Source organism: Eschscholzia californica, unplaced genomic scaffold, assembly GCF_041429995.1.
Source record: "Eschscholzia californica isolate CP2 unplaced genomic scaffold, dmEscCali1.0.p SCAF_4, whole genome shotgun sequence".
In the NCBI taxonomy this organism is placed as follows: Eukaryota; Viridiplantae; Streptophyta; class Magnoliopsida; order Ranunculales; family Papaveraceae; genus Eschscholzia; species Eschscholzia californica.
In genome coordinates, this window is record NW_028238461.1 from 38,110,916 (window position 1) to 38,138,114 (window position 27,199).

Consider the following 27,199-nt stretch of genomic DNA (forward strand, 5'->3'; position numbering starts at 1 on the left):
CTGATGGACGCGTGGTTCATCTTTTCGAGACACGTTACAACTTTTGCCCGAGTAATTACACTACAAAAAATATGGTCACTAGGGACAGCTGAAAACCGTCCCTAAAATCCAAAAACCGTCCCCAATAAGTGATTGGGGACAGAATGATGTCTGTCCCAGATACTGGCGTCCCGAATAATATTAGGGACATATTTAGTGATGGATTACGTTTGTCCCTACTACATATTTGGGACAATTTTTATCCGTCACTAATAATAATTTTATTTTCAAAAAAAATTAGAATCCAAATTTTTTGTTTTGAGATTATTAATTCAACCAAAAAAAATCCAAACAAATTATCATTTCATTAACTTCCCATGGAATTTTATTAATATTTTCTAAATAAGAAACTCAAGTACATAAATACATGCATACCCTATATTTGGAATATTGATAACAATGCCAATTTGTCGATAACAATGTCAAAGTACGATAAAAATGCAAATTTCCACTCATTGTTAGACCAATATGTCTTTGGTTATTCATCATAGAAGTACTTCCAATGGATCATAAGGAATGAGGGAACTTCCGCCTTTTGTTGTCACAAGCACTTCATTAGTTAAATCATAGTCTTTCTTGATGAATTGCTCAAGGAATGGGGATTAATGGGGATTTCCCCAACTGTACTTTGTTCATTCTTGTTACTGATATATATCTTTCCGCTCTTGTTTCATTCTTGAGATGTACTGATCCAAAGAGGCTAACTTGCCACCAGACTTTGAACTGTAGATAGTAAGAAGATTTTAGTTCAAGTGACGTCGGTATTGAATAATATATGAAAAGACAATTTGAAACTGATATAACATAACAGAATGTACGAAATTAAATCTATACTTTCAAATCTGAGAAGCTTGGCCAAAAGACCTCTTTTAGACGCATCTTTAATGATACCAAGTCCTACGGATTCTCAAACTCATTCTACAACTTAGCGTATTGTCCTTTTCATCATTTTCACTTTCTTTCTCACCTTCTATTTTTGATCAATTTTTAAGAATAAAGGGAACTAAACAAGTAGCAAGTCTCGAACAAAAAATGAACAAAACAGTAGAACTCGAGCTTTTGTCGTACTTACCTGTCAGGTTTTAGGAATATAAGAACCAAATTTCAAATTACAATGTCTCCTTTGCTGTCTTAGTCTTCGGATTTTTCTCATTGTCTTCATCCTCACTCTTCTTCCTCGATTTGGTGCTGCTTTCAACTGTTTAGAACAAAAGAAATATGAGTGAAATATAGAAGTAAAAGCAACCGCTAAGAACCTAGGTATGTGAGTATATATTTCCTCTTCACTAAATTCATCATCTTCTGCAGGAATTTCAACGTTTACCTCCTTGCTTGCACTGAGAGATATGGGGAAGTTGACGAATTTAGAATACTTCTTCGCCAAGTCCTGCAAATTAAATGAAAAACCATAGATTGATATTTAGGTCCTTATGAACTGAAACTAGATATCGTAAGCATGCAACTTAGTACTCATAGCTCATACTTATATGAGAAGGTGTTGTCAATCAACATAACAATGGTCGTTATCAAAGTTCAAGGTTTGTGATGTAGACATGTCTAAATGCACTCCATAATCCATATAAAAGACGACATTACTAAAAACGATCATTCAGTGTACCCCTAATTATACAACAACGAGATTTGATCCAGTGAACATTACCAAGTACTACAAACTCCCAATATGCTTTCTTCAGTGGTCTCCAAAATAAATTATTGAAGCTTAAAATTTTTTTAAGGCGTAAGAGAATTTAACATGATATACTCACTTTCAATTTGCTTTTCTCCAAGTATTCCCCAGCTTCTTCTCTAAGATGCAACCTTATCTCAGTTCCACGACCCAGTGGTTCATTCAATTCGTTCTCGGTAATTGCAAATTCTCCATCAGCCTTGGACTCCCGTATGGTCGTACCCAAGAGCGGAACTGGTATTAGAATCAATGAATTCAAACAGGCAGTGTAAGAAATTCAAAATTGGATGGTAAATTGTATTGATTGTCCTCGTTATGTATGTTGATGACTTCAGCATAGTCTGTGACCAAATGAACTATCCAATTAGATTGAGATCGCCACTTGTTTGCATTTTCTCCACAAAGGCTGTATAGAAATAAAAATGTCACCAAACCAGGTATCATTCACTTCATCATTCATCAAAGAATAGGACACCAAAAGCAAGTAAGATCTCATTCATCTAAAGTTTCAAATTTTGCCAAGGTTCCTAAATCCTTCGTCATTCCTATACCTCTGTCACCAATGGAGAGTATTTTCTTTTCTTTGTCTAATTTACTGCATAATGTCCATAGAACCAAATATCAATGTCAGATAATTTGTGAAGAAAATACTTAATTTTAAGACAAAGTATACCTAATATTCGCACGCTAAAATGTTCACTTTAGTAAAAGATTGTTAGCGAGAACATTGCTGACCTGGATCTCTAGCTTTGTGTTATCGCCTTCTCCTAGATTTTCCTTGTCTGTGAGAGAAAGGAACCTGAGCTTATCCATCGCCTGAAAATATACAGAAAGCTTGTTGTTTAATTATCTTTACTACAAAATCACTAAACAAGTATTTCTACGTAGATAAATCCAATCCAGTTCCTTTCGGCATACAAGTAAGACCAAATCGCATAATTACCTAAATCACTTAACCTACAATAACTTAATCAGAAAATGCCATAATTACCTCATATACAAGTAAGCCAAGACAAAGAGCAAAGATATACTTTTAAAAAATGTGTTGTTCTAACCTGTAACTAAAACCATGTAAACTAAACTATAAAAGACATGAATCCAAACATTAAATTAGTCATTGTGTAGTAAAATGAATTCGAGATGAGTTATGAACAATGTTATATCAATTTATTCAGACTTCTCTGAATTTTACGCAGGAAAAAACAAAACCTAGCAGCCTAGAGCAATAATAAAAAATTACAAAATGAAATCTGACGAATGACTATGAACTCTTATTAATAATGAAATCAACTACCAAAACAATCAATTCAAATGAGAGCAAAAAAAAATCAAACTTTTCATAGAGATCTCCTTCACTAGAATAATCGAATTTTCTGTAATCACAAGTATAAACAAATCATTCATAAACAAGTTCAAATGAAAAGGTTTTAAGTGACAATGGAGTTCTTTTATAAACAAGGTAAGACATGAAAATGGGTTTTTCAAGAGATATCTGACAAAACAACTCATCTTCTCTCTAAAACCTCCATTTCTTCACATAATGACATTACCACCCCAGCTTTGCTTGAATCAAAATACAACATTTTCTGTAATACAAATACAACATATTTGAAACATCCTTGAATCCAAATCTTTCTCAATGTATGATACATAGATACTTAATCTTCATCTTCTAGCAAGGGAACCCCTAAATTAATTTTATTTCTTATATTACTTACCCAGTTCATGATCTTCAAAATCCTAGATAATTTTAGTGGATTGTAGTACCTAATAACTAGGGTTAATAACAGAAAAAAGAAGATGGAGAAGAGATTTAATCAAAGGTATAGAGGATACCTGAAGGAGCAACCGTTTTCTCTGATTTGTTTGAGTCAATTTCTCTGATTGCACCGAAATCAATTTCTCAATTACTCTGAGTTTTCTGGTTCGCAGTACTGAAGAAGCAACTCCAACCTTAATTTTACAAACCAAAGAGAGGAAGCACGCAAGCAAGAAGGAAACCGAAGAAGTAGAAGAAGGAAACTGACTCAGCGGAAGAACGTGGAGAGAGAGAGAGGGAAAGAAAATAGGGTTTGGTTTTTTTCGTTTTGTTTTTGACCGCCAATTTTCTACGGGACTGTGAGCGCGAAATTTGGGCGCCTTTATTTTAAGTTTTGTTCATCGATTTTTTATGGATAGAAAATTGTTGTCCCTAAAGTCCCCATTGTATATTTAATAGGGACAGACATTTAAAACTGTCCCTATTTCAAATATATTAGGGACATACGTAAAAACGTGTGTCCCTATTAGCCCGTTTTTTTGTAGTGTAAATTTCCTTTCCATGCGTGATCCTGTGACATCACGTATTTGATCTTCAGACCACGCATATTCGGCGCTGATCTTTTGGGTTGTTGTACACGGCAATCCTTTTGGCATGCGTGGACACGTGATGCCTTGTTAGAGGTGAGACTATCACGTCTCATTAAAATCCGTTGATATCCCGTCTGTCGATCGGTCTTGAGCTGTGTGTATCCCTTGGTCATCATTCCCCTGTGTGTTCCCGAGATGCGTTTTGGTCTTTGCCTTCAATGATCGTTCGTCCATTTTCAAGAAGTCTCTTGGCTATTCTTCTTTTAGTATAAATAGTCTGCCTTTGTTCTTCAACTCCTCATCATCAAAGGTTAGAGAAAAGAAAGTTTTTACTTTGTAAATTCCTTTTTACCTTCGCTCATTACCTTCTGTCTTCACCAGAGGTCCAAGATGAGGCCCTTGCTCGAATTCCTGCTTGGCGTTTTCTTTGGTGATGTTTTTCCGATGATGGAGATAGTTAAAGGTAACTTTTCCGACAATGGAGTTGAAACCGGTGGAAGCTTCGGACAAAGAATCTCAATTTGAGGATCCAACAACGGATATGCAAGAAAAACAAAAATCGTCCAGGTACGACGACAACCTTACAACTATTTCACCTTAGTTTTTTTTTTTTTATAATAAGGCATGATTGTAATTTAGCATTCGAGCTACAATAACTATCAATCAAGAATATGAGATTAGAAATGGACTCAACATTTTGCGACCTAAATGTTTCAACCCCTAAAGACCTTGACGGTGTTGCTCGGCTAGTTCCTGGTGAGCCAATTCCTGTTGATGGTTCTCGAGTTAGTCGTGCACTTCGAGCTCAACAACTCTCTCTCTCTTGAGTCTTGGTTTTCTTCTTGCTATAATCCCTTCTTACTCTCTAACTTCACAAAAAGAACTTGATTTTTTATTTCTTCTGTCTCTTTTTCTCAGACCAAACCAAACCTCATTAGTTCTTCCTTTACTTGGAATCCTGATATTACAAGAGCTGAAAACACAAGCTTCATGGAAATGAATTAATATCACATTTCACCTTTACCCTTGAATGCTCCAAATTATATCTTTCTTAGATGGAATAAAAATCCATTAATAACTTCAAAAAAAAAAACCTTATCCTTCAATGACATGATATCGAAGTAGCATAGTTCTTTCCTGACAAGCAAAGAGCTGAAAAATTAATTTTAGTTAGATTCGACAATTGCAAATTATATACAACTTACCTTAACCTCTAGGTAGCATTCAAGACAATCCTTTGTTTATCCTCTTAAACTTCTTTACCCACTTCTAGAAACTATCGTGCTGACAACGTATTGTAATATATGTGTATTCTAGAGTTGTAAGTATTAGATAGAGAGAAAATAAGTGTCCAAGTATAAACAAACTTGAACCAAAATTTTATGATTATTCAAAAGTATTAGTTGTATTCTTTTCTGTACGAGAAACTGTAGAGAGTATTTATATCACTCGTTTCCAAGAAAGTGTAGAACACATCTCTTTGTTCATAAGAAAATGAAGACACTAAATATTTTTTTTTTTGAGTTAAAGTCTCTTTTGTTTTTGTAATATTTGTATTTAGTCGATAAAAGGAGATATCAATGTTTTTTTTTTTGTTGAACAAGGAGATATCAATGTAACGTTTTTATTTTATCATAGTTTGACTGTTTTTTAAGTACACCACTTGTATAAGTAACGGTGTTCAAACGGACATAGGGCGTGGCTAGGGGTGGGAATCGGGCGGGTTCGGGCCGGTTCGGGCACACCATTTTCGGGCACGGGCGGGTTCGGGCGGGAGAGTAAGCTACCCGATCGGGATATCGGGCGGGTTCGGGCGGGTAAACAAGAGCATATGTCGAGCCCGCGGGCCGATTATGCCCGAGTGCCCGTTCGGGCACTACCGGACTCGGGCGGGTCGGGTTTCGGGTTTCTACCAATAAATTAAATTAAATTAAACTAAATTTATATATTAAAAAAACATAATTAAAAAATATCAATAAATTAAACTAAATTTCATCCATTATATTAATATAATCTCTACACAAAAAGTTACATCAAAAGTTGAGATATTTTCACAAAAAATTACACAAATTGAACTTAAGCCGATGGTTTGTCGGTGGCCGACTCTAGAAATCCGTCGTTCAAAGGGTCAAATTGCATCATACTAACATTAAGTTGGTGTTTCCACCAATCTTTCAAACAAACAAGACACTCCAACATTTCCGGAGTTAAACTACTTCTATAATCACCCAAAATTCGTTTTCCCAAAGAGAAGGCCGACTCGGAAGCAACAGTAGAAACCGGGACAGCAAGAACATCACGGGCAATTCGAGATAAAATCGGGTATCGTTTTTCATTTTCACTCCACCAACCCAAGACGTCAAACTTTTCAAGATCATCTACCAAAGGATCGGGCTCGGAATCATATCGAGAAATCTCTTCAGAAGCAGTAGCCAAAGGATCTTTTCGAGCCCGCTTTATATTTTTCCAAAAAGCGCCCCGATTCGAAGATTCGGGAGGCTCAGAGGAACCAACAGTAGAAGAATTTTGCGGCTGTGAAATATTAAAAGTAATTGAATACTCAGCGAACAATTCGCGAAGTTTACTAACCATGTTGGCGGACTGAGATGAAGAACATTTAATAGCAAAGGCCGAACTTTGAAAACAATTCTCAAGCTGAGTTAAAACTACACCAACTTCCATCTTTATACGAGGATCAAGAATACATGCAAGACCAAATAAAACCGGAGTCTCTCCCCAATACTTAATAAATTTCGATTCCATTGACAAAATAATTTCTGAAAATAGTGGATTGCTCCGATTATCATGAAAAACCATCCCAATAGCAACCAAATGTTCAAGAACTGAATTCGAAGTGACATATTCAACCCCGGAAAAGAAAGTAGTTGCTTCATAGAATGGCTTCAAAAATTTGCATAACATGTCGGCTTGCAACCAATCAAAATCAGAGACAACATAAGGAGGAGATCGATCAGACAAAAAAGAATTTATCACAGTTTGATATGGCAATGCATTTTTCAACATAAGATATGTCGAATTCCATCTATGTTTCACATCTAACTGCAATTTCCTAGAAGCAAACCCTTTCGACTCGCAATGGGCTCGAAATTGGGCATTTCGAGTCTCAGAAGAAATAACATATTCCAAGTTTCCCTTTAACCTTGTAAGCATTTCCTTAAACTGAGGTATTTTCAAACCATCTTGAACCACAAGGTTTAAGATATGACAACAACACCTAACATGAAATAATTCGCCTTTCAAGGGCAAATGAGGCATCAATTGAATCAATCGAGATACAGAAACAGTATTCGCACTAGCGTTATCCATCGAAAGAGAGAATATTTTTCCAGATATCATCCAATCATTCGTAAGTTTATCATGCAAGACACTTGCAATATGATCACCAGTGTGAGACTTGTCTAAGAGAATGTAAGAGATAATCCTCTTTTGCAAACACCAATTTTTATCAATAAAATGGGCAGTAATAGACAAGTAGCTCAATTTTTGATTCGAAGACCAAATGTCTGAAGTGAGAGAAATCCCACCAGGAGCACTCAAAAGAGAATCTCTTAAAGCATCTTTCTCCTCCTTAAAACATTTTAAAACATCATTTCTTGCTGTTCCTCGTGAAAACGATTTAAAACAAGGGTGGAAGGATTCTGTTATGTAATTTTCAAAGAACGGATCCTCTACAAATTGCAAAGGCAATTCACGAAGGATTAAAAGTTTAATAGTGTTCTTTCTTGCTCTTGCTTGACTGAACTGAAATGAAGACAAATTCCCAAGTCTTTTGTTTTGAGTCAACTTAGATTGTGTGAGATCAATCTTTAACCTCTTTGCACATACTTCTGTATGCCTCTTAAAATGAGTGGTGCCATTTGATGTTTTATTAACTTTCATAACACCACAAAATATGCATTTAGCCATTTCAATCTTAAGGTTCGGATTTTGAGGATCAGGAACATACACAAATGTATAATTTAGCCAAACCGGAGATTTTTTGTCTTTAGAAGGCTCCTTAGAACTCGGCACTTCCACCGGAGCAGAAACATTTTGTTCAGCAGGAATGTCAGTTATATCAACCTATGTTTCAAACAAAGAGTGCATGTCTAAATAAAGGCATCATGTCTAAAGAATGTCCAAGAATAATATTTAAACCAAAGTCCGTGTCTAAATAAAGTCCATAATTTATAATGTCCATCTAAAAAATAAAACACATTTACATAACAATGAATCCATGATTCATCTTTGAAACACACCTATATCTATTTGATCAAGCAGATCCATCAGGTAAGATCTGGTTGATCAAACAGAACCTTATGGATATGTTTCACAGATGAATCTACAAGTTTCATAATCATCCAACTATACACTATATCAACATCATCCATCTCTTGAACCATATGAACAGTATCATCATCGTACATCTCTTTAACCATGAGGGTTGGGGACAGAGAGACCCTGAGTGATGAGTCCGGCGAGTTCTCGATCGATGAACCAACAAAGAAAAAAAATATTTTAGTACCATTACATCTCTGAGTAAACAGATCATTTGTAATAAGAATGAAAAAAATATTTTAGTATCATGACTTCCCTGATCTATAACATCATTGTTTCACAGATCATATGTGTTAAAAAAAACAAAATATTTTAGTATCATCCCATCTTTGTTTCACAGATCATATGTAATAAAAAAAATTTGAATCATCATTTGATTTAAATCTCAAATCTATAAACCGAGATTTAAAAAACAAAATTTATAAATGAATAAATCACATCTGTTTCGATGATCATATGTAAAAAAAAAAAAATTATCACATGATTCAGATCTCTTTGATCTATTTCCATCTCATATTCAAAAAAAAAATTTATAAATAAATAACTCACATCTCTTTCGATGATCATATGTTAAAAAAAAAAATTATTATCACATGAATGATTCAGATCTCTCTGATCTATTTCCATTCCATCTCATATTCAAAAAAAAAAAATTTATAAATAAATAACATCACATCTCTTTCGATGATCATATGTAAAAATAAAAAATTATTATCACATGAATGATTCACATCTCTCTGATCTATTTCCATTCCATCTCATATTCAAAAAAAAAAAAAAATTTATAAATAAATAACATCACATCTGTTTCGATGATCATATGTAAAAAAAAATAAAAAATTATTATCACATGAATGATTCATGTCTATCTGATCTATGTCCATCTCATTTTAAAAAAAAAAAAAAAGTTCGATCAAATAAGAACATCACATCTGTTTGGATGATCATTTATTTCCATCTTATTTTTTTTTTAACAAAACTTTTAAAACTAACTAACATCACATCTGTTTTAAAAAAACCATCTCATATTCACAGAATCACATCTATAAATAAATCTAAGAAAAAGAGATTAGGTTTGGCTTACTAACCATTTTATGATAACACTGCGAGAAGGAGCCGTCCGGTCTGCGTCAAAATAATCCAAAGTCCAGATTAGGTTTTAGTCTTTTAAATAGATCTAGATTTATGTTTACAAATTACAGTGGCCGTGAAGGAGAGGAGATGAGAAGTTTTTAGGTTTAGGTTTTAGTTTTTTTAGGGATCTAGATTTATGTTTTTAAGGGATCTACATCTAGTTTTCGGTTTAGGAGAGGAGATGAGGAAAGGAAAAGATTTAGGTTTTAGTTTTTTAAGTTTTGTTAAATTAGGGTTAGGACTTAGGCCTGGCCTCCTGGCCGTGCTGCGTGAGGGAGAGGAGGAGAGGAGATGAGAAGTTTCTAGGGTTTTCTGGTGGTGGTGTTTGAGGTGTATTTATAGGCCATATATTATGATCCAACGGCTGTTGATGCTCAGCCGTTGGATCATAAAGTAATTGGATCAGGATTAGGTCGCGGGTAGTGGGTAACGGGCGGGTATGATTCGGTCGGGCGGATTTCGGATATGATTTGGTCGGGCGGGTCGGGATTGAATTTCGGGCGGTCTTAATGGGCCGGTACTCGGGTAAGCCTCACTACCCGAATACCGCCCGTGCCCGCCCGAAATTTCGGGCCGGGTACACCCGCGGCGGATCTTGTTCGGTCTTCGGATCACCTCGGATCGAGCGGTTTGAGCCGGATTTCGGATTTCCGGACCGTTTTCCCGGCCCTAGGCGTGGCACATCCGTTTTCCCGTTTAAGATTGCTCAACAAAACCCTCACTTTGAAAGCACACAGAAACAAACTCACTCATTTGAAATGCAGCAGGGCAGATAAGGAGAAGAAAAACTAGAGAGAAAGAAAAACAATGGCGAATTTGAGACTAGCAATGGACTCAACATTTTGGGACCTAAATGTTTCAACCCCTCAAACCCTTGATGGTGTTGCTCGGTTAGTTCCTGGTGAGCCAATTCCTCTTGATGGTTCTCGAGCTAGTCGTGCACTTCGAGCTCAACAACTCTCTCTCTTGGGTCTTGGTTTTCCTCTTGGTATAATCCCTTCTTATTCTCCAACTTCACAAAAAGAACTTGGTTCTTTCTCTCTTCAGTCTCTCTTGTTCAGACCTTCCACTTCCAACTGGTAAAGAAAAATCCTTTCTTTTTCTTTTGGGTTACTTCATTTTTCTGTTTCTTTTAATGGGTATTTGGTAGATTTTGATACTCTTGTTTCAATTGAGAATAATATGCTGGAGTGAATGTTTTCTGTTTCAATTTTCTGATGAAGAATGCTTGAATTTCTAGTTCAAATGAGAAAATTTGTTACTAAGAAAACTAAGAATAAAGGGAACAAAATGCTAGAAAAGAATATAAAAGTGACTAGTGAGAAATGTTTGTTAAAAAGAATTTGGAAATGCTCATATCCTTTTGGACATTTACTTAAGTGTGACAGGAAGAATAGTATAATCTGACATTACTGATAGAAGTAAGAAACATGGTGAAAATAAGTAATCACACAAGAAAAAGAGATTTATGTGGTTCAGTAAGTAAAACCTCCTCCACGTCTCCATGGCGAACAGCTCTGCAATGATTTTGCTATATGTGAAGAACAAGGTTACATAGAATCATAGATCTCTCAAGAGTTTCTGATTATATAACCCGCTAAATTCTAGCACTCTACCTCCACAATCTCTACTTCAAAACCGAATAACAAGTAACTCCCAACACATCAATAACCGCCCTTTATAGATTAGGGCAACATAAGGTAAACGGTTAGAATAAGGTAAGCAAGTTGTGTCAAAAGAGTTTCGGCCGAGCCTCCAAACCCCCATTCATAAGGGCTATGTGGGCAACACCCCTAAACCTCTGTCAAGAGCCAACTCATATTCAAGGCACTTTTCAACAGTGTAGCTAGTTTAAATTTGGCGAATACAAATTGGGGTGTAAGGAGAATCCCACCTCACATCTTGGAATTTGTTTAAACTTGGTAATTATATTATGTCATTTGGAAAGGATAAAATATTGAATTGTTGTGCCACTTGAATCCACCGGGATGAATGCAAGCTTAAGGAGATTTTCTTCTCTTGTTTGGGGAAACTAGACTCATCTTTTTCAGTTGTGCATTTTCTATATGAAATTCACTATTTGGATCCAAGTTGTTCACTGTATTTGTGTATCTTATATAATTAATGCAATTTCAGACTCACACATTTCATATGGTATAGGTGGCTTGGATTAATTGGACAATTCCGCCCAAGGAAACTGCTATCTTCCCTTAAATCAGAAATTGTTGTAGCAGATGAGTTTGAACTACCTGCATTTAAAGACATTGCAAAACATTTTGTGGATAAATCACTATTTTCTCTTGGTTTATGCACACAACTTTCATTGGGTCCTGCATCATCATTACTTCTAAGTACTGAGAAACATGGTGAAAGAAAAGAACGCCGTTCAAAAGCAATGTTCTTCCACAAAGTAAGCTTTCTTTACTCTCCTATAAAATTATCTCATATGAATCGATATTATCTCTCATTCCCTCTGAGTGTTTATCACACTTTCTAGTTGGAACCCCTATTTTTGTAATTTATATTGTTTTCATGAGCTCATCTCAAACTTAATACCTTCTGTCCATTGTAGAAAGTAGTCTTTTCACAATTACTACGTATACAAGATAAGTAGATAATTGGTTAACTTCGTCAAGAACCCAGTTTTGGACTAGCCGAAATCTCACGACGCCAAAATGGTAGTGTGTCTAACTGTTGAAGGAAAAGAAAAGTAGTTATCTTAGTCAATGGACTGTATGGACATAAGAGTGGAATGAACGATATACTATTTGTATCTAAACATTTACTTCATCAGCGGGGCACCAGTTGACGTTGTTTTGGTTTATTAGCTACATAACCGTAAATCATTAAATTGTATCTTTGTTATGTTGCTGTCTTGGAACTATCAATTGCCTTCTAAAAGACTCTCAGCTGCACATATTAATGATGTTTTTAACTTACATGCTTCACCCTTTAGAAGTAAAGATGTCCTCATGGGAGTGTATTACATAGTAAAGAAAAATTCAAATCATCCAATGAACATAAATTCTTGACATATGTAGAGTTCAAGCTCCGGTAGTTTCTCCAACTTGTTGATTTTTTCTTTTGTTCAATTTAACTTCGAGAATCCACAGTAGTGAGTAAACTATTCTAAGTTTTAAAATATCAATGGGTAAGAGGAAAAAGTAGGATTGATTCACACACAATGATTTGGTCTATGTGGAAGTAAAGGAACAAAGTTAGCTTCACAGCTTGCCTGGTGATAACGAAATATTAGCTAGCCTCTGTTTTCTTTTTCTATGGTGTAAGCGAAAGAGTTTTTTGCTACACCGCTACGCATCTTCACTACTATCTTTTCGGAGTTTTATTTTAAGTGCCGGGTGTATTCACTGGGTATGGGTCCCAAACTTGGTGAGTTACTCGGTGATTCTTGATTCAGATGATAGTCTGGACTCTGGAGTCCGGGCTGTGGCTGACTTCCCACTCGCTGAGACACCCAATCCACAAACAGTGTTTTTCCTGGATCTTATATCAAGACACCTGATTCACTCGGGATGCTTTTTCTGTGTCTAACTGCATTACTTAAGATTTTCTTTCAGGTTAATTCCTATGTTCCCTAGTCTGAATTTTGTTATTATCGATATAATGATTTGTATGTGGGTTATACTAATTTATTTTCAACCAGAGCTTATAGGATATTCATCAATGGAGAAAAGAATAAACTATTAAATCGGGTTTATACATTGGAAGATAAATTGAATTTAAATCACCTCTCTGCTTATCATTGTGTCTTGACACTGCAAAACCACTGATTCCCTCTTTTATATAAATGCACTTTTTTAGCCGTTAGCATATACCTACTGATTGTATACCACTATACCTAGTATCTCATCCTGATCGGTTTTGCAAAAGTTATCATGTCTCCCATGTCTCTAATTGTTCTCGCATATTTGCAGCTTCCTAATCACGATATTACGATGGAGGCAGCATGGCCGGAGCTTTTTGTTGACCGAAATGGAGGATACTGGGACGTGCCCGAGTCAGTATCATTAGATTTGTCATCCCTTGTTTCTGAATCTGGATTAAGATACCGTTTTGGTGTACACAAAAGTAGCGGTGAACCTCAAGCCGTTAATAACACAACTGGTGAACCACCTTTAGTCTTGATGCCTGGATTATGTGCAAAAGCTGCATTTTCCTATGAAAGAAGTAGAGATATATGGAGACAAAAAGAAACAAAAAGAGATATGACTAGAAAGACAGACAAGGGTACCTTTTGGTGGCCGTCATATGATGTACGCCTAAAAGAACCTCATGCGGCAATATCTGGAATTATTGGTAATGCTCCCTTTTGGTCATAATTTCTAATAATCTAACGGATATTTCAATTCATTTTGCTCGATTGCGCTTGGTTACTCCACCATTTTGAAGCTTACATTGAGTGTCATCTGAATGCGCTTTCACTTTTTTCTTTTTCGTTCCAATTTTTTTTTTACAATAATGGCTCGTGTTCCACTCTTATAGGAGGACATTAGTTTTGCGTGTATCTGATACGTTTTAGCATAAATAGTAGATAAACCTTATAACCATACGCGGGTATAACGCGTGCCCGCCAGACACGGACAGTTCTATCAAATGTGTAATCTCAATCTTGGCAGATTAGTTTGGGAGGTGTAATCTTAGCCATGGATGAGGGTTTGAAGCTAAGTTTGGGAGGTATAATCTCAACCCTTTGAGATAAGTTTGCAAGGTGTAATCTTAGCCATTGAAGAGAGTTTGAAGATAAGTTAGAGAGATATAATCTCAACCCTTGGAGATAAGTTTGGGAGGTGTAATCTTAGCAATTGAAGAGGAGGGCGAATTCTAAAAAAAGATACTCTCCTGCCTTATCGTGTAGATGCCCAAAATATTTTAAATCACTAGGATCAACATAATCTACAAGTAAAGATTATGTACCAGTGGCGACAATATTGCCTCATGCTGAAACAAAAGTTCATTAAGAGTAACTAGGTGCAACTTTGAGTTCATCGAAGGAAATTGTAATCATCAACTGAACTTGTACTGTCTGTGTGAGAATGAGATGATACCAACACGAAATTTAGATTAACCACCCAATTTTCTAGTTATGTCGTATGGATTTTTACCTTCGATTCAGTACTCCCAGTCGAGTTAATACATACATTCCACACAGATTATAGGTGTTGAGTTTCTTTTTGGAGTGAACTACAGTGTCAACCCCCATTGCTTATGTTGTTGCCAATTTCATCTAATAATCAAAAGTCAACATCTTCGGATCAAACTTGTAAAAAACTCAATTAACTTATGCTAACCTTTTAGTATCTAGATGTTTTGTTACGACTTGCGAGTTATAAAATTTTGTTATTTCTGAATGCTACAAATTCTATCTTGATCGACTTTATTGAATCAAACATTTACATCAGGTGGTACCTGTACTGCCTGGCTCAGTGACAAGAAGGGATCAGTGACTGAGGGTTCAGGAATCCAAGTAGGTGAAGGTGAAGCTAATAGTTTGAGTCCTAAAATAAGGAAATCGTTGAGTGCCGATCTGTATGGGTCTATTTGCTACACATTCCAGCACGGAAAATTCAAGAAGTTGTATGGGGACTTGAGCAGGGTAGATGCTCGACTAGACATTTGCTCGGCTTCAGCTTTTGCAAAGGGTGCTGCTAATATAGTTTCCAATGTCTTTGGGAGATCTTCATCTAAAACCGAAAAGGATCCTCTTGCTTCCCCGAGGCTGAATCTGATCTTACAGCAACAGGTATTTTGATCTATACTCTTGCTATATTCTTCATGTCTTACTATTCAATTTCAATATTTTCTCAAAATGCATCTTAGTCAGGTTTTACATTTTAGACTTTTAGTAAGATTTAGCTACAGTGGTCAGTGGTAACAATTATCAAAATTAAATGCAACTGCTATATATGTAACTATATCGAATAAATTTCGATGTTTTTAGTAAAATTTATCTGCTTACTAGTCAGTGTTTAAGATCATTTTTTTGTCGTCAACGACTCAACGTTATTTGGTCGTTGCATAAGCTTTTTGTTTTATTATAAAAAAGAGCGGTTATCATTCCGACTCTTTTACGTTGTTTGTCATGTTATATCTGTTCTTTTACACCAATTAGCCGAGTGATTAAGGCATCGGCTTCCCTTCAGGAATCTGAGGACCAAACCCGCATATGTACCATTTGTAGATTACATGAAAGGTGCCCTTGCCCTTCTTATTCGGCCTATGGAACCCTAGAGCGAATTGATTCCAAACTTCTTTCTGGTGATTTAGTTCAAAGACTTGCGCATTGAATTTCTTTTAATGGAAACATCATACAACTTGCAGGTTCTTAAACATAAATACGCCCACAAATCCAAATTTTCTGATATATCAATAGATACGCCCACATTTTCAAATTTATGCCATTATGTTGTCTTTCTTTCTGAAACATATTTTTCAATCACATAATATGTAATATTCCCCGTTGTGACAATATTTTGATCTTCTACTCTTTTATAAGACCAACAGAACCCACTATACAATCAAAATTTGACCTTTTACACAATGACTGCAAACTAACTTCTACCCACAGGTCAACCTACATTCTAATTAGTATACCACTTTGGATCAAAATTTACACTAAATAGGTTTTCTTTCTTTTTAATTTTGTTCTGTATGACAACAAATGCAGGTTGCAGGGCCAATCGTCTTCAGAGTAGATTCAAAGTTTTCCCTCGATTCTTCATTGGGAAAACATGGTCCTCATATGGAAGACATCATGTATAGCTTGAGTTACTCTTTGAGGCTTTTACGTTCGGGGAAGGTTGTTGCTTGGTATTCCCCAAAGAGGAAGGAAGGAATGATCGAGCTTCGTCTTTTTGAATTCTAACTCTGAAAGTCTCGTGGAAATTTTCTTTTTCTGCAGGTGAACCAGAAGTAGAAAAATCCTTTCTATGCACTGTTTTTGTTTGAGTGACTGAGACAGATAACTAGTTGAGTGGCATTATGCTTTTTTGATCAATTTATTCATTATTATCTTTGTCATTCTGTCCCTTATGAATCAGTTTATTTCAGTGTTGAAAACAATTTCTGCTCAAACGAAAAGGAAGTCCACTTTTCTAATTCAAGGTTGACAAGTTCATCATTTATATTTAGGCCGCCGGAAATAAAGAGTTAGGTCAATTAAATGGACTCAGGAGCATTCTTATTTTTAGTTCAAAAACAAATTTCATCGCGTTTTACCCCTAATCTTCATCTTCACTTCCACCAATACAATTTTTGACCACCACCATCACTTTAGAACACCAGCTCAACCATTTTTTGTAATCTTATTTTCCTTCTCTATTTATTTTTCTTTTCACTTTGTCTCCTTATCTTTTGCTTCTCCTTCTCTTTCCCTTCATCTTTCGTTTTTTTCACTAAAAACCCAACAGATGTGAGATTTGAAGGAAGAGAAAGATAAGGAGAGGATAAGAAAGAGAGCGAGATGAAGAGAGAAGATGACAGAAAGAGAAGAAAATATAGATAGAGAGAGAGAGAGAGGGAGGAGAGAGAGAAAAACGCTTGTATGGTGGTGGTGATGGTGCTCGGTGATCGATAGTTGGAAGTGATAGTGATGGTCAGAAGTTGTGGTGGTGGAGGTAAGGTGAAGAAGGAGATTAGGGGATAAAATATAATTAAGCTTATTTTTGGACAAAAATAAAAATTTTCTCTAAGTTAATCTTAATTGAGAAAATCTCTATTTTTCGAAGTCTATTTTAATTGTCTCAAAGCCAGAATTTTTCATTATTATACGAGGGTGTTGTGTTAATAGGGATGAAAATTGTGGAGACAAAATGACTTTTACAAAGACTTGTAAATCTTGTTTGGCGGAATTGTTGTGGAAGTTTTTTCTTCTACAAAAAAAACTAGTAAATCTAGTTTGGCCTAATAGACTTATTAATGTTAGGATGCATCCTCTTAAGCCAAAGGAAAAAAATAGACCCATAGTTTCTTTTATTTTTCTGTTGAAATGACCGATAGTTTCTTGTTATTAAATTAATGAGTGCAGCCCTTGACCAAAACTACCAAAGCGGTAGTTTGTGACTAATTTTTATATGACTCTCTGTTTGAATTTTAGGGTTTTCAGATACTTTTTTTTTTGTAGTATTTAGCAAGAAACGTGAGTTACTAGATTGGTCTATGCACTTGGAACTCAACTGTTGGTTCTTCTTTTAAAAAAAAAGAAAGAAAACTGTTGGTTCTTCTTTGTAATTAGTTACATTAACATCGTTCCAGATTCGTCTTTGATTGTGCTTCCTACTCCATCTAGCCAATGCGTTTGCCTTTTTGCTGTTGTTCCTTGGCGTATAAGAGAAAATAGAGTTGATGAAGAGCGTAATCTCCTCTATTTGCTTCATAGTTGCCATTGTACGGGATTACTGGATTTCTGGACGTGAGTAATCACGTTCATGTTGTCGCTTTCAATATGTAAATGTTGAATATTAAGTTCTCTTGTCCATAGCATCGCTTTCTGAATTGCTAAGCATTCATACTCTTATGTGTTTTGACCTCTAACTATATCTGACAGTGCCGAAATGAACTTTGGCTGGTCATCATGAATAATACATCCAATACCTGCAGTGTTTGTTAGGATAGTAAAAGAAGCGCAACATTAATCTTAAGATATGGTGCTACTGGGGGGTCCACTTTCTACGTTCCTTTTTCTTTTTGGTAGTTGTATTCTCTGGTTTCATAATTTTTGTGGGTGTTGCTTTGATTCTAATGATAACATTCATGGGAGTTTGAGAATCGTTTTAGAAACATTTTTCACATCGTGCTTTTCATATGAACCATATGATCGTTGCATTCAAATTCGTAGATTCCCCATTTAAGTCTTTTCATGTCAGAATCCAATCTTTAACATTAATAATAGTGTCAGTACGGATATTAAAGTAAGAATAGATAGTTCCAACATAAAGACAATGAAGCAACGCATGATTTAAATTTTCTACTTCATGGCAGTAGGGGCAATTATAATTGTGCCCACCCTCCATACAATCAAATGTTTTTGGACTACAAAATACATCCACCAAATCTTATAACGGCAAAGCTTATTAGAAGACGTTATACATGACACGTGACACGTCATGCCACACACAGTGTATACGTGTCTAAATAGCTGCATACTTGGGTCCTTCTTGAATGTCTCTTGTCCGAAGCTGCTGATTAACTAGAGTGAGAGAAGAAGGTTGAAGAATTTGTGAAAAGAGAGAGAGAGAGGAAAGTGAAATCTAGAGAGAGAGAGAAGATGTCAGAATCTAACTTGGATCAACATGATAAGATGAGAGGAAGAGATGTGAGTAAAGTAGCAAGAGGTGAACAAGCTCCTCGACCACCTCATGAACCTGGTTCCATCTCTCAATCTCCTCCTCCACCTCCTGACAACTCCCCCATCATCAACGTACCTACTTTTTCTACCTTCTTAGTTAATAGTCCCACATTAGGTAATACTAGATCAAAATTAATTCTACTCCATGCATGGTTGTTATTGTGATGCAGGTGGACGACCTAAAAACAGCCCCATACGATTACCGTTTTCCAACCACAAATCAAACACGTCATTGCTACACTCGTTACATTGAATACCACAAGTAAGCCCTAACTTCTTGTTCTTTTGATGACGTCCTTCTTGTGATTACGATCCGTATAGATTGATTATGTCTTTCATTTAGAAATCTAAAAGGAAATGGAATGACAAGAGCCCATCCACCACATACTAAACTATTTTATAGTGTTGGACTCTTATAATAAACCATGAATTTTTGTAAAGACTAGCTAGCAAGCAAAACTACCTAGGTGAAGAAGATATAATTGTGGGTGTTGTGTTTGCATTAGAGTTGTGTACATAAAAATATTGAAACCTAATCTAAAAGAGCTCTTTACTTTCTTCCTTTACTTCAACCAGCTAGGCAGGGTGCCTATATAGTTTGGTTACTTTACACCGTTTGATGTTGAAAGATGCAATCATATGAGGCTTCAAGTATCCATCAAAAGGGATGAGTATGGGAACCCTAATGATACGAGAGAATAAGAAATTAAATGGCGTTTTTATATTTTTTTATGGTCGCGGCTTTGGGCATAAAGAAAAATCTCCGGGGAATAATCTAAAAATTAATCTGATCAAACATTTGTCTCCTAATCTTCATCTTCTCTATCACCATCACCACCACAACTTCCCACTACCACCATTTTGAATACCATTGCCTCCTCTCTCACTTACTGTTACCCTCTCTCTCTTGGTCTCTCCCCCTCTCTCACTATCTCTCTCACTATCTCTCTATTGCTTTACCTATCTATGTCTCTCGATCTCTCACTGTTTCCCTTTCAATCTTTCGTTTTTTCTTGATCGATCTCTCACGCTTTTTCTTTCGATCTTTCATTATTTCTTGATCGATCTCTCCTTGTTTTTTCTCTCTCTTACATACAAACACTGTTCCGGTGAAGGGAAGTGTTCCCTTCGCCAGAACCAGACCTCGAGGAGGGATTTTGGCGAAACCTTTCGAGCATTTCATGGTCACAAAACATTTCGTTTGTGACCCTGACCATTTCGTGGCCACAAAACGTTTCGTGGCCATGAACTCTGTGAACTCTACAGAGAGATCTATACATACTGCAAGAGAGAGAGAGAACGATATAGAGGCTACGAGAAAGAAAGCTAAAGCCTGCGAGAGAGAAAAAGAAAAACTAATCTACAAAGAGATATGTCTACAACGAGAGAGATGAGAGTGATCTACAATTAAAGAGAGAGAAAGATCTAGAGTGAGAACGACAAAGAGAGATATATGTCTACAACAAGAGAGATGAGAGTGATCTACAATGAAAGAGAGAGAAAGATCTAGAGTGGGAACGACAAAGAGATAGTCAGTGAGATTGAAAGAGATAGTCAGTGAGAGTGAAAGAGATGGTGAGAGAGAGAGAGAAGATGAAGATTAGGGGCGATGTTTGACGGAGTCAATTTTTGGATTAAAATAGGAATATGCCCTCTAAATCAATTTTTATTGACTAATTTTTTATACCTCGATAATTTTCTTTATTCCCCAAAACCGTGGCCGTTTTCTCATCTAACCAAACCATATAGGATTTTAGACTCATTGATTTCAAGTATCTAGCCTAATTCTTTTGGTAGGAGTTGAATCTATGACCATGGATCTACCAAAGATTAACACAAGACTTTAACCATCTAAGCTGAAATCAACATCGGATGAATGAATTTTAAAATTTTCCAAATTAAAAAGACAAGTAAGATTTTGTTTAGTTTTTATTTGGTTAAAAATTCAAATATTTGTATTTTGATTATTGAAAAATCCAATATTTTTTCCAATGTTGTTGCAAGCCTGGAAACTCTTGCAAATAACGAACCCAGATAGCTAGCTCGTCTCTTAGGTACTAATATCAATCACACCTTTGATTTGATATGTCATTTGATGCGATGTGAAGTTCAATTCTAATTTCTCCCTCTCATCTGTGAGAATTATCGTTCAGATAATTCGAGTATTAGTCGAATGATAGAAATATATTTCACAATAGTAAAGAAGAGAGAGAGGTAGAGATTAATATTTCTCTTGTGTATTAACAACAATGAGGGTTACATGTATTTATAGACTAATGAAATACAATTAGGGTAAATCTAGGATAAAGATTACAAGTATATGATGTTTATCTAAATATAATACGGAGTCTTCTTGAATATAGACCGGTAGGACCGGTCTCTCTCTTGGCCGACCGGGTTGGACGACTGGGTTATATGGATTGGGTGGCCGATCCATATACATAACCCTAATACTCCCCCTCACGTTGGAGCAGGAATGTCAATGATGCCCAACTTGCCAATAATGGAGTTGAAAGCTTCTGCACCTAGTGGCTTCGTAAGTATGTTAGCGAGTTGTTCCGAGGAGGGAGTAAATGTTGGAACAATCAAGTTGTTTTTAATCTTCTCACGAACCAGATGGCAGTCGATCTCTATGTGTTTGGTTCGTTCATGAAAACTGGATTCTCGGCAATGTGAATAGCCGCACGATTGTCACAGTGAACCGGCATGGGGGAAGAATGATCAATCCCTAGATCGGAGAGAAGAGATTTGAGCCATTGAAGCTCACAAGTGAGAGTGGTCATGGCCCGATATTCAGCTTCCGCGAAAGATCGAGCAATGGTGTGTTGTTTCTTGGATTTTCAAGAAAGTGGGCTGGACCCAAGCACTGCGATATAACCAGTGGTGGATCGTCTGGTTGTGGGACAGGCAGCCCAGTCAGAATCACAGAAACCAGAAACCAGAAGACGACTAGAAGAAGAGGGTAAGATTCCTTTTCCAATGGAACCTTTGAGATATCGCAAGACTCGGTGTGCAGCATCCATGTGTGAGGAACGAGGATCTTGCATGAATTGACTAAGACTGTTGACTGTGAAAGTAATGTCCGGACGAGTCACAGTGAGATAAATAAGGCGGCCTATAAGGCGACGATATACTGTGGGATCCTCTAGGGGTTGACCATCTGTTGTAGATAGTTTAGATTTTTGATCCATAGGAAAAGGGGAAATTTTTGAAGCGGTGAGTCCCGAGTCTTTGAGAATGTCAACAATATACTTGCGTTGACACAAAAATATGCCTTTAGAAGATCTGGATACCTCAATACCTAAGAAGTATTTAAGACGTCCAAGGTCTTAGAGAGAGAAGGCAGAGCTAAGGAAGGATTTGAGGGAGGATATGGCTGAACTGTTATTCCCTGTGATTATGATGTCATCAACATAAACCAAGACATATATTGATGTGGAACCTCTGCGATATGTAAAGAGAGAGTAATCGGAGAGGGATTGCACGAAACCTCGTTTCAGTAGTACGGAGGAAAACTTAGAAAACCACTGGCGAGAGGCCTATTTGAGGCCATAAAGAGATTTTTTAAGGCGGCAGACACGTGTCTCCCCCTGAGGTGAAAAGCCAGGTGGTAACTTCATAAAAACTTCTTCGTCCAAATCTCCTTGGAGAAAGGCGTTGTTGACATCCAATTGGTGGAGAGACCAGCCCTTGACTGCTGCAATGGACAGAAGAACCCTGACTGTTACTAATTTTGCGACGGGGCAAAGGTATCAGTGTAGTCAAGGCCTTCGACCTGAGTATAGCCTTTGGCTACGAGTCGTGCTTTGTAACGTTCGATTGAACCATTAGCGTTGAAATTGATTTTGTAAACCCATTTGCACCCAATGGGTTTCTTTCCAGCTGGAAGAGGAGTCAAGGTCCAAGTATTGTTTGATTCAAGGGCCTTGATTTCTGTGGACATGGCCTCCCTCCAATGAGGGGAAGTCATAGCCTCTTTGAAGGAAGTAGGTTCTTCATGAATCCTGTGGTCTTTAGAAAAGGGTGCGACTGAGAGATAATCCATGAGGGGATAAGGGGTATTCGACCGAGAATTAGAATATGGCAGGGAGATATTGTTACAATCGTAATCTGCCAGATGAGGTGGAGGCCGTCGATCACGTGTCGGGCGCTGATTAGGAGGAGGGGCGCCCATAGAGATCGATGAAGACACTTCTGTCGAAGGAGGCGGGACGGTTTCGGGCTGCTGGTCGGTGAGATCAGCACCCTGTGGAAGATCACCCGAAGAGGGGGGTGCCGATAGAGACTGGAGACGGGCCTGTGTAGGCGTGCCCGTAGAGGGGTGTGCCGGAAGTGGCCGAGAAGATCCCTGACTAAGCGTACCAGGGGGTGCCTGCAGAGGGCGAACCGAAGTGTGGTCAGGGGTTGTGGTAGGCGGACCCGAGGACGGGGGTGCCTGTGTAGTAGGAACAACAGGTCGACTAGAAGTTGGAGTCAATGAGTCAGACCTGGTTGCCGATAGAGAGGGAGTCGGCTGAAGCTGATTGTTGGGATCGTTTAGGCCCGTGTTCGGCTGAACAGTGGGTGCCTGTAAGTCAGAGACGGCAGAAAGGTGAATGTCCCGTCATCCAATATGGATAAAAACGGTCGTGATGGCCGAGAGGGTTGTTGATCAAGCTTCTCGAATGGAAATCGATTTTCTTGAAAAGTAACATGACGAGATGTGTAAATCTTATGAGAATTGAGGTCATAGATTCTATAACCTTTTTGAGCGTAAGGATAACCAATGAATATGCCGGGAGAAGCGCGGGCATCCATTTTATGACGTATTTTGGTATTGTGAGCGTAACATAGACAACCAAAGACCCGAAGGTTGTCAAGAGAAGGGGGGAGCCCATGAATATCTCATGAGGTGATTGACTTTGAAGGACGGGTATTGGAATTTTATTGATTAAGTATACCGCTGTCAGAACACATTCTCCCCAAAATTTGAGTGGAAGATTGGCTTGAAAGCGGAGTGCCCTAGCCACATCAAGGATGTGACGGTGTTTTCGTTCTACCAGCCCGTTTTGTTGAGGGGTGTAGATACAACTTCTTTGATGAACAATACCCTTATTATTAAGAAAATTTTGAATTTCATTGGAAAGAAATTCGGAGCTGTTATCGGATCGTAACGTTTGTAAAGACGGAAATAAGAGATTGTTATTACCGGAACGCATGTTTGTAATGTTAGATTGGAATTGAGTAATGGTGTAATTCACAAATTTAGAAAGAAGTTTGAAAGTTTCTGATTTGGAATGCATAAGATAAAGCCAAGTACACCGTGAAAAGTCGTCTACTAATGTGAGAAAATAGCGACAACCGGATGTTGATGGTATATTGAATGGACCCCATATATCGGCGTGTATTAATTCAAAAATACGAGAAGATTTAGATGTACTAGAAGGAAAAGAAAGACGTGGTTGTTTAGAGAGAGGACATATATCACACGAAACTTTATTGATTAAACCATTCTTAATACATGGATATTTAGAAGAAATAAAAGACAAACATTCTAAAGACGGGTGGCTAAGTCTCCAATGCCATAAATCAAAACTACTAGAACTACTAGAAAGAAAAGGTGAAAAAATCCTAAGTTCCGTGCGAAAGTGATAGAGACCGTCATGAAGATCACCAAGTTCAATCGTCCTTGTCGTTTTTGTGTCCTGAAAGACACAAGATGATTTGTTAAAATAAACACCACAATCAAGAGATTTAGTGGTTTCAGAAATCGAAATAAGATTAAACTTAAAAGTCGGTATATGTAAGACATTAAGAAGATGAAAATCTTTAGAAAATGGAACGGAATCAATGTGAATAACTTGTGAACGTGAACCATCCGGTAAACGGACGTAATAATTTGATGGTGCCTTTGTATAAGACGAAAAAGATGAAAGGGAGGCGCATATATTTTTCGCGGCTCCCGAATCGATTATCCATGGAAGAATATAAGAAGACTTACCCATGAAGTTGACCGTTGGATCGGTGCCTATATGGAGGGTGCTTGCAGCAGCTTGGTTATTCTCAAATAACCGAACCAAGTGATGGTATTGGTCTTGAGTCATCGTGGTGGCTGAAGGCACCCCCAGCTTTGTCGGGTCAGAGACCGAACCGGTCAAGACAGAGTCGGCGGGCTGGGTCTGTCGGGTACGTGGAGGATAGCCATGCAATTTGTAGCATGTATCCTTCACGCGCCCATGTTGGTGGCAATGTTCACAATAAGGCCGAGCCTGTTTCAGTCGTTGACGGTCTTGCCGGTCGGTCCTATCAAGACGTCCTCCCGACGGTTGTCCGGCGGCTAAGGCGGCGGCGTCGGTGGTGACCATATCCGAGTGGGTGAGATTTTGTTGGATCTCCTCATGTTTAACCATACTGTGAATTTTAAGAACAGACGGGAAGGGATCCATAAGAAGTATCTGACTTCGGGTAGGAGCGAAGCGATCATGGAGTCCTTGAAGAAACTCCATGGCCCGATCCTGATTAGATTGATCAATTAAAGCTTTACCGTGACCACATTGACATGGTTCGATAGCAAAAAGAGATTGGAGCTCATCTTGGTGAGACTTAAGATTAGTGAAGTAAGTAGAGACGTCTAATCCGTCTTGTTTCATTGAAGAGATTGCATGTTTGAGTTGAAAAATTTTTGGTGCATTCGTTTGATGGAATCTATCATAAAGATTTGTCCAAATTTCAGCAGCAGATTCATCATATAAGATGGATTGACGAAGATCAGGAGAAACCGAGTGACTAACCAACTGGATACGAGATCATTACATCTCTCCCATGCATGTAAATCAACTGGGGTTGTCGGTTTAGAGATTGAACCATCGACAAACCCGAACTTATCTTTGGCTCCTAAAGCCATCTTCATCCCTCTTGACCAGGAGACATAGTTATCTCCGGAAAGAAGAGGTGTAATTAGTATAGTAGTAGGAGAGTCACTATGATGAATATCATAGATTGCAGAAGAATGTGGAGGAGTGGTTGGATTGTAATCCGAACCAGATTCAGTAGGTGCAGACATGATGATTAAAGAGAAAGATCGAAATCGTTAAAAAAAACGAGTGGCTCTTATACCAAGTGAGAATTATCGTTCAGATAATTCGAGTATTAGTCGAATGATAGAAATATATTTCACAATAGTAAAGAAGAGAGAGAGGTAGAGATTAATATTTCTCTTGTGTATTAACAACAATGAGGGTACATGTATTTATAGACTAATGAAATACAATTAGGGTAAATCTAGGATAAAGATTACAAGTATATGATGTTTATCTAAATATAATGCGGAGTCTTCTGGAACATAGAGACCGTTGGGACCGATCTCTCTCTTGGCCGACCGGGTTGGTCGGCTGGGTTATATGGATCGGGTGGCCGATCCATATACATAACCCTAATATCATCTCATTCCCTATATCATATCTCTCATATTTTTACATTGATTTCAGGTGTATCAGAGCAAAGGGAGAGGGTGCAAAGGAGTGCGAGAAATTTGCTCGTTATTATCGGGCATTATGTCCGTCTGAGTGGGTACATAAACAGTTTCAAAATCTTCATACTCTTAATCAACGCATATATATGTGTGTTCGAACACTCGCGCACGCCCGCACACACACACACACACACACATTCTGTATACATATTTAGATACGTTAATTGTTTGGCTTTATTTCGCTTACGTAGTTACGTTTGGGATGAATTGCAGATAGAGAAGTGGAATGAGTAGAGGGAGCTCGGAGTTTTCCCTGGGCCTCTATGAATGTTCAAGTTGCCCGTCATCTTAAGTTGTTAACTTCGATCTTTTAGACAGAATCTTGGAGTATGTAACACTCGAAGTTGTGTTTGTTTTGTTTTACGCTAGGTTTTCTTCTCCGTTTTTGTTTTCTTCTCCGTTTTTGTGTAGGTTTTATCCACGTATGATAGGATTAGGAGGCTTTCTGATGTAAAACCACTTCTGATTTGGCTGTAGCGTTTCCCAAAAATTACTATCGACCACAACAAAAAGGTTACTAGGTATCTACTTCGGATGCTGAAGTTTAGAGTTCTTGCCGTGCGAAAGGCCAGCAGGGAGTACAATTAAACTAGTTCTGATTTTAGTCGCCGATACCCAGGCCAACTTTTTGGTTATGTCACCAAATTTAGAAAGGCTGTACTTTTTTTCACTACTACAAGTGGATATGCACCAAATTGTAGGGAGTATTTCTTTTTGGTCACCAAATTGTAGGGAGTATTTCTTTTTGGTCGGTGTTGCGGGAAAGTAAAGAAATTTT

General features: G+C 37.4%; 2 protein-coding genes and 2 long non-coding RNA genes across 7 annotated transcripts; 2 read left to right on the forward strand and 2 right to left on the reverse strand.

The window, feature by feature from the left end:
- Positions 1 to 335: 335 nt before the first annotated feature.
- LOC147544501 (uncharacterized) lies at positions 336 to 3,773 on the reverse strand. 3 transcript variants are annotated; one of them, XR_015223729.1, is made up of 7 exons: positions 3,563 to 3,773; positions 2,462 to 2,542; positions 2,278 to 2,321; positions 1,806 to 2,132; positions 1,364 to 1,426; positions 1,112 to 1,237; positions 336 to 762 (listed from the first exon to the last, which is right to left on the reverse strand). It is a non-coding gene; the product is annotated as an uncharacterized LOC147544501 (long non-coding RNA). The 3 variants fall into 3 exon arrangements; XR_015223730.1 differs by lacking the exon at positions 2,278 to 2,321; XR_015223728.1 differs by having other exon boundaries at positions 1,806 to 2,321.
- Positions 3,774 to 8,226: 4,453 nt separating this feature from the next.
- Positions 8,227 to 9,840, reverse strand: LOC147544502 (uncharacterized). Its single transcript, XR_015223831.1, has 2 exons — positions 9,502 to 9,840; positions 8,227 to 8,559 (listed from the first exon to the last, which is right to left on the reverse strand). It is a non-coding gene; the product is annotated as an uncharacterized LOC147544502 (long non-coding RNA).
- A 379-nt stretch (positions 9,841 to 10,219) lies between these two features.
- On the forward strand, positions 10,220 to 16,663 carry LOC147544503 (TRIGALACTOSYLDIACYLGLYCEROL-like protein). 2 transcript variants are annotated; one of them, XR_015223163.1, is made up of 5 exons: positions 10,220 to 10,626; positions 11,708 to 11,957; positions 13,483 to 13,864; positions 14,968 to 16,024; positions 16,070 to 16,663. XR_015223163.1 is itself a non-coding variant. In XM_086633084.1 (5 exons), the coding sequence occupies exons 1-5, from the start codon at positions 10,355 to 10,357 to the stop codon at positions 16,428 to 16,430; spliced, it is 1,443 nt and encodes a 480-aa protein (XP_086489210.1). In that variant the 5' UTR covers positions 10,220 to 10,354; the 3' UTR covers positions 16,431 to 16,663. The 2 variants fall into 2 exon arrangements, 1 of the variants encoding a protein (XP_086489210.1); XM_086633084.1 differs by having other exon boundaries at positions 14,968 to 15,308; positions 16,233 to 16,663.
- A 2,087-nt stretch (positions 16,664 to 18,750) lies between these two features.
- Positions 18,751 to 26,911, forward strand: LOC147544504 (cytochrome c oxidase subunit 6b-3-like). The gene is made up of 4 exons (XM_086637002.1): positions 18,751 to 18,983; positions 19,082 to 19,173; positions 26,378 to 26,459; positions 26,635 to 26,911. Exons 1-4 carry the CDS (start codon positions 18,831 to 18,833, stop codon positions 26,653 to 26,655), a joined length of 348 nt encoding a protein of 115 aa, XP_086493128.1. The 5' UTR covers positions 18,751 to 18,830; the 3' UTR covers positions 26,656 to 26,911.
- Positions 26,912 to 27,199: the final 288 nt, after the last annotated feature.